Raw genomic sequence first — 6,793 nt, forward strand, 5'->3', positions numbered from 1 at the left:
CACATGGGGCAATTGTCAGCATTTAGTCACCATTGGAATTAGTAGCCCTGTGGGAAGGTGATAAATTGCCCCACCCCATTAACTTGTGCGCCCAGTCTGCAGGCAATTACCCAATAGGCACTGACACACGGGCAGGGTTGGACTGGGACACTGGGAAAAATCCTGGTGGGCCCCGGCGGCCCAGACCCGACCCTTGCCGGCACTGCCCGACCGTTCCACCCCTGACGCATTAAACTTACACGCACTCAGGGGAGGACGTTGGGTGGGGGATGGTTTAAGCAAAATTGGGGCTGAAGTTAGGAGAGGTGCATTGTGGGACGGGCGGCGGTACGGGATAGGGCAGTGATTGGTGAGTATGGCATAGGGGAGTAATGGATTGTACGGGTGCCTGATACACAGTGTAAAATACTGTACTGTACTGTGTAACTCTATATTGGGGTGCTCCAATCTCCTGTATTCTGTATGCCTGGCTTATGTTAGGGATCAGACCGGCACCCATGGTATGGTCCAGCCTTTCCTCTGTCCCCCACCCCATTAGTTCATGGTATGGTCCAGTCTTTCATCTGCCCCCCCACCCCCCACCCACCAGCTCGTGGTATGGTCCAGCCTTTCCCCTGCCCCTCCACCCCATTAGTTCATAGTATGGTCCAGTCTTTCATCTGCCCCTCCACCCCATTAGTTCATAGTATGGTCCAGCCTTTCCCCTGCCCCCTCCATCCCATTAGTTCATAGTATGGTCCAGCCTTTCCCCTGCCCCTCCATCCCATTTAGTTCATAGTAATGGTCCAGCTTTCCCCTGCCCCTCCATCCATTAGTTCATAGTATGGTCCAGCCTTTCCCCTGCCCCTCCACCCCATTAGTTCATAGTATGGTCCAGCCTTTCCCCTGCCCCTCCACCCCATTAGTTCATAGTATGGTCCAGTCTTTCATCTGCCCCTCCACCCCATTAGTTCATAGTATGGTCCAGTCTTTCATCTGCCCCCTTCCACCCCCATTAGTTATAGTATGGTCCAGCCTTTCCCCTGCCCTCCACCCCATTAGTTCAATAGTATGGTCCAGCCTTTCCCCTGCCCCTCCATCCCATTAGTTCATAGTATGGTCCACCTTTCCCCTGCCCCTCCATCCCATTAGTTCATAGTATGGTCCAGCCTTTCCCCTGCCCCTCCACCCCATTAGTTCATAGTATGGTCCAGCCTTTCCCCTGCCCCTCCACCCCATTAGTTCATGGTATGGTCCAGTCTTTCATCTGCCCCTCCACCCCATTAGTTCATGGTATGGTCCAGTCTTTCATCTGCCCCTCCACCCCATTAGTTCATGGTATGGTCCAGTCTTTCATCTGCCCCCCCACCCCATTAACTCATGGTATGGGCCACCATGAGCACCCAGTCCTGGGTTTCACCCCCACTTGTTGGACCTCGGCATTGACTGCTGATGAAGTGGTAACTGTAGCCCTTACTGCCCCTAAATGACTGTATAATTATTAACAGCACATTATACAGGTAGCCATGTGAAACCTGCTGTGATCCCAAACTACTACTCCCTGCACCCATAAACAGCTGGGAGTTGTAGTTCAGCAACTGCTGAAAAGTATCAGGCTTGAGCATTAATGTAAGGAGAGATGTATTTAGCTTTATATGTGTTTGGAGATTTATTCTCAAGAATTATACATATATACTGGTGTTTAAATTGATGGGACAGTTGCCCCTTTGTATGCAGATTCCCTATAGGACTATCTCTCTATCTATCTATCTATCTATTATAGTGTAGAAGGGAAGGGTCAGTAGGCAGCAGAGGGCAGAATGGCAGTGACTCCTACAGTCTGTTTCCAGCTGGCACTTTCATGGTTGGTAAAGGACCCGCGCTGGCAGTTTTCTGGCGGCCCAGAAGCCGGTACAGCCTGCGGCCTGTATGTAAATAAAAGTGGCAGTTGCTGTAGGTGAGGCCGGCTGTAGCAAGGCTGAGTGTAGGGACTAAGCTGCTAGTGGGCTAGAGAGAAAGGGGAGAGATGTTGGAACAATAGGGGGGGAATGTGGATCAGCCAGTTTTATTATATATATAATACACACATGTGTGCGGTTCTGCTTGACTGTGCTCCCTCCACACTCTCAGCTCTGCTGCTTCTCTGTTTCTGCCTAAGTACACTAAACAGGCAGGAAGGGTGCGACAGCAGAGAGCCTTTGTAATACGCTGCACCCCTCCCGCTTTCGGTATTTAAGGGCACAGCCAATCAAAGTGAGCCTTCTTGGGCAAAGGATACACAAAGGTGCATTATTCATTGGGGTGGGGGGTGCAGGGAAAAGGCAGAAGTTATTAGATACTGTAAAGCGGAAGCAATTACATGCGGGAGCCCCACCCAGCCGCTACCAGAGACTCACTTCTTCATTACTGTCCTATAAATATATATACACACACATGCACACTCTCTCTCTTAATACAGTAAAACTCACAGATGTTCTATCCCTATGGGATTTTGAAAAGCGTATTTATCAATGGGTGGAAGTTAGAGTTTACCATTATAATAAAGTCAAATGTATGCTGCTGACTGCACCGCTTCCCACGCAGCCATATAGAATGCATGTAAATTTACTGTCAGGGACATGTTTGTTCTTGCAGGCGCCATCAAGCCCAGGTACGCGGCACCTCCCAGTGTTCCTTCTCTATAGGGACATATGCACCTGCTAAGCCTTATGTTCGTTATATTAGGGGAACTTGCAAATTGTGGGGCATATTAGAAGGGGTGCACTTTCTATGTGGCTGCAGAGATTTCAGCACAGTACATTACCCATAAGTCCCTTTTTAAAGTAGAATGTTGCCATTGTGGCTAAAAGCAATGGCAAACGGGCTATTACCAACGCAATTTCAATTACCTCTCATTGGCCTGATTTGTGTGTTGACAAATACTCGACCCACATCCAACCCAAACCCACCCGCTCCCAACCCGTGTCCAACCCAACCCACGGATCCTCGTTAGTGATGAGCGAATCTGCCCCGTCTCGTTTTGCTGGAAAAACATCATATATATCCCTACGCCCACTCAGCCCCATCTTCTAGCTGTGTGTCAGCCCAAACTTGCGTGACTCATGGTCAGGGTCGTACTGTACCCCCCAAGGTGCCTCCTCTGGCCGCGTTCCCCACAGGGGTCCCTGCCACACACCCCTAACCCCCCCCCACAGGGGCCCCTGTACGACGTCCTCCCCTGAACGCGCAAATGTGAAACGCGTCAGGGGAGGACATTGCAGTCCAGAGGAAGCGGCAATAGGGTCAGGCCGGGGCCCACCAGGTATTTTCCTGGTGTCCCGCAGCCCAGTCTGACCCTGCTCATGGATACACCTGACGGTTTCTGCCCGGCCCTCGCATCACTATCCTGCGCACTTGCAGGTCGGAAGATTCTCGCTCAGAAATCTCCCGACCCTGGACAAAGCAATCTCAGCGCTAATCTAAATGGCTAATTTTCCCAATACCATACTTGTCATAGATAATGATCTGTATACTCTTTTTAATCTGTATAAATGTATTTGTGTGGATTATGGGATATGAACCGATATTTATGAGTGTGTCTTTTTATTTTCTCTGGCAGAAGAATCCATGAGTGAAAGCCCACCCGCGCAGCATGCCATATATCCATAAGTTCCGAAGGATTTGTGAAGGGAGACACCACTTTAATGCAGATTTTGCAAATGTTAAGCATGGTAAAAACGATTCGAGGGAAGGTGAGAAATCAAGTTCGTCTCATGGAACCGGCCCCAGAAAGAAAGATGTATCCGGCATCACGGAAGCTACGGAAGATGCTGAGGCCGAACGTGCAGAGAAAAGTGAAAAAGAAAATATTCCGGAGCAAGATGAAAGCTCCGTTCCAGGGGAAGCTTCCCCGCCCGCAGATTCTTCCGTGGATAAACAACACGACTGTCCCGTGTGTCACAAACTATTTAAGTCACATTCTGAGCTGATTAAACATCAAAAAATCCATGCGAAGAAAGAATGGATCTGCTTGGAATGTCACAAACAGTTCCCGACCAAAGCCAAGCTTGTCAAACATCGGAAAACCCACAGGGGGAAGGGAAAGACGCTTTCTTGTCCCCACTGCACAAAGCGTTTCATGCGGAAGTCGAAGTTTGAGGCTCACTTGAAGGTTCATGAGAAGACCTACGTGTGTCCCGAGTGTGACCGATGTTTCAACATCAAGTCGAACTTCACCAGGCACATGCTGGTTCACACGGAGGAGAAGCGCTTTGTGTGTTCGGAATGTGGGAAGGGTTTTTCCCAGAACACCCATTACCTTAAACATAAGAGGAGCCACAAAAACGAATATCTGGTGTACTGCTCCGAGTGCGGCAAGGGATTTTTCGACAAGTACAGCCTGAAAGCCCACCTCAAGATTCACACCGGAGAGAAACCGTTCTCCTGCTCCGAATGTGGCAAAGGCTTCATCCAAAATTCACACTTGGTTTTGCACCTAAGGATTCACACGGGAGAGAAACCTTTTGCGTGCCCTGAATGCGGCCGGCGTTTTAGCGATAAATCGAGTCTTGTGAAACACAAACGCATTCACACCGGGGAGAAGCCGTATAAGTGCTCCGACTGCGGGAGAGGCTTTGGGCAGAATTCATATCTCGTTATGCACAAAAGGACTCACACGGAGGAAAAAACGTTTTTCTGCTCGGAGTGTGGAAAGGCTTTTATGGACGAGGCAGGCCTTCTTAAACATCAGCGGCTTCATACCGGAGAGAAACTCTTTTGCTGCCCGACATGCGGGAAAGGTTTCACGGAGAGATCATGCCTTGTGAAGCATCAAAAAATCCATACGGGAGTGAAACCCCACACTTGTTCTGTATGCAAGAAATCCTTTACCGAAAAGTCACATCTGGTAAAGCACCAGCGAATTCACACCGGCGAAAAACCCTTCTCGTGTTCCGAGTGCGGAAAACAGTTTGTTCAAAACGCCCATCTGATCAAGCACCAGAGGACCCACACGGGGGAGAACCCATTTTCGTGTTCTGAATGCGGGAAAAGGTTTGTGGATAAATCCAATCTGGCGATGCACAGCAGAACTCACACGGGGGATAAGCCCTTCTCTTGTTCTCAGTGTGGGAAAAGTTTTGTGCAAAGTTCGCATCTCCTTGCGCATCAGAGGGTTCACACGGGGGAGAAGCCGTTCTCATGTTCGGAGTGTGGGAAGTTTTTCCGAGACAAGTCAAGCCTTAGTAAGCACAAACGCGTTCACACCGGAGAGAAGCCATTTTCCTGCTCTGAGTGTGGGAAAAGCTTTAGCCAAAATTCCCATCTTCTCACGCATCAGCGGACTCATACGGGACTGAAGCCGTATTCGTGCTCTCAGTGCGGGAAAAGCTTCAGCGATAACTCGAGTCTGGTGAAACACCGGAGACTTCACACGGGGCTGAAGCCGTTTCGCTGCTTGGAATGCGGCAAGTGTTTCAGCCAAAAATCCTACCTGATTATACACACGTCGACCCACACGGGGGATCAGGCCATCGCTTGCTCCGAGTGTGGCAAATTCTTTAGCAATAAATCCAATATGGTTAAACATAAGAAAATTCACATGAGATAAGCCATTATTTAATCTGACATTGTTCGCTTCTGTTGCATAAGCCACGAACAATGATGTGCAGCTTGCATTGGCCATTGGTTATGTTTAAATGACCGTCTTTCGTGTTCCGATGGGCTTATCCCTAGTAGGGAAGTTATAAGAATGGCTGTCACGCCGATGATATCATTTATCTGTATCCTTCTTAGGCACTGTAGGGCCCTTAACTAGAACTGACCTCAAAAGGCAGCTTAGGGATGGTTCAACTCTAAGGGGCTGATTTACTAATCCACGAATCCGAATCCCGAATGGGAAAAAATCGGGATTGGAAATGAACATTTTGCGACTTTTTCGTATTTTTTGCTATTTTTCATCACCGTCGCGACTTTTTTGTAGCCGTTACGACTTGCACGAATTGTCGCGACTTTTTCATAGCCGTTATGAATTTTGTGAATTGTTGCGACTTTTTCATAGCCATTACGACTTTCACGAATTGTCGCGACTTTTTCGTATTGAGCTCGAAAAATTCGCACCAATTCGTGAAAAAGTCGCAAAATACAGATCATTACGAAAAAAACGCATTCGGGCGCTTTTCGGACGTTCATGGATTAGTAAATGTGCCCCTAAGTTTAAATTTTAGTATATCATAGTATGTAACTACTATGTTAGTATGTTTAGCAAGTTTGCAATTGGTCATTTATAGTTTTTGAATTATTTGCCGCCTTCTTCTGACTCTTTCCAACTTTGAAATGGGGGTCACTGACCCCGGCAACCAAAAAACTATTGCTCTTTAAGTCTACAAATGTTACTTTTTATTACTTATCTTTCAATTAGTAAGATAAGTAATAAAGTTAGGCAGGTTATATATAGGCATTATGGTTGAACTTGATGGACGTATGTCTTTTTTCAACCCAACTTACTATGTTACTATGTAATTCAGTCCCCCTTCATATTCCAGTCTCAGTCAAACCATTGCCTTGCCTGGTGGCCTAGGGATGCACCAAATCCACGATTCGGCCTTTTTCAGCAAGATTCATATTGGGACGTATCCAAGTTCCTGGCCGAACTGAATCCTTTCCTAGTGGAATTTGGTGCTTTCCTACTGGTTGCTAGGGTAATTTCGACCCAGGCAACCAGATAGCTGCTAAAATGCCAAACTGCTGAGCTGCTAAACAAAAAGCTAAATAATACAATAACCATAAATAATACAAAATGAAGACCAATAGCCGATTGTTGCAGAATATCATCCGC

At 47.7% G+C, this 6,793-nt stretch overlaps 1 protein-coding gene across 4 annotated transcripts in view; it reads left to right on the forward strand.

Annotated features, from left to right (window-relative positions):
• Nucleotides 1–5,846, forward strand: part of znf850 (zinc finger protein 850) — a 41,163-nt gene extending 35,317 nt beyond the window's left edge. For 3 of the 4 annotated variants that reach the window (XM_012952652.3, XM_012952654.3, XM_004918413.4), the window contains exon 2: nt 3,578–5,846. In XM_012952652.3, coding sequence (XP_012808106.2) covers nt 3,611–5,566 — 1,956 coding nt within the window. In that variant the 5' untranslated portion in view covers nt 3,578–3,610 and the 3' untranslated portion in view covers nt 5,567–5,846. The remainder of the gene's footprint in view (nt 1–3,577) is intronic. The other variant, XM_012952655.3, reaches the window with a different exon arrangement.
• The last annotated feature ends 947 nt before the right edge of the window (nt 5,847–6,793 follow it).

The sequence above is a fragment of the Xenopus tropicalis genome, chromosome 10 (genome assembly GCF_000004195.4).
Source record: "Xenopus tropicalis strain Nigerian chromosome 10, UCB_Xtro_10.0, whole genome shotgun sequence".
Classification (NCBI taxonomy): domain Eukaryota; kingdom Metazoa; phylum Chordata; class Amphibia; order Anura; family Pipidae; genus Xenopus; species Xenopus tropicalis.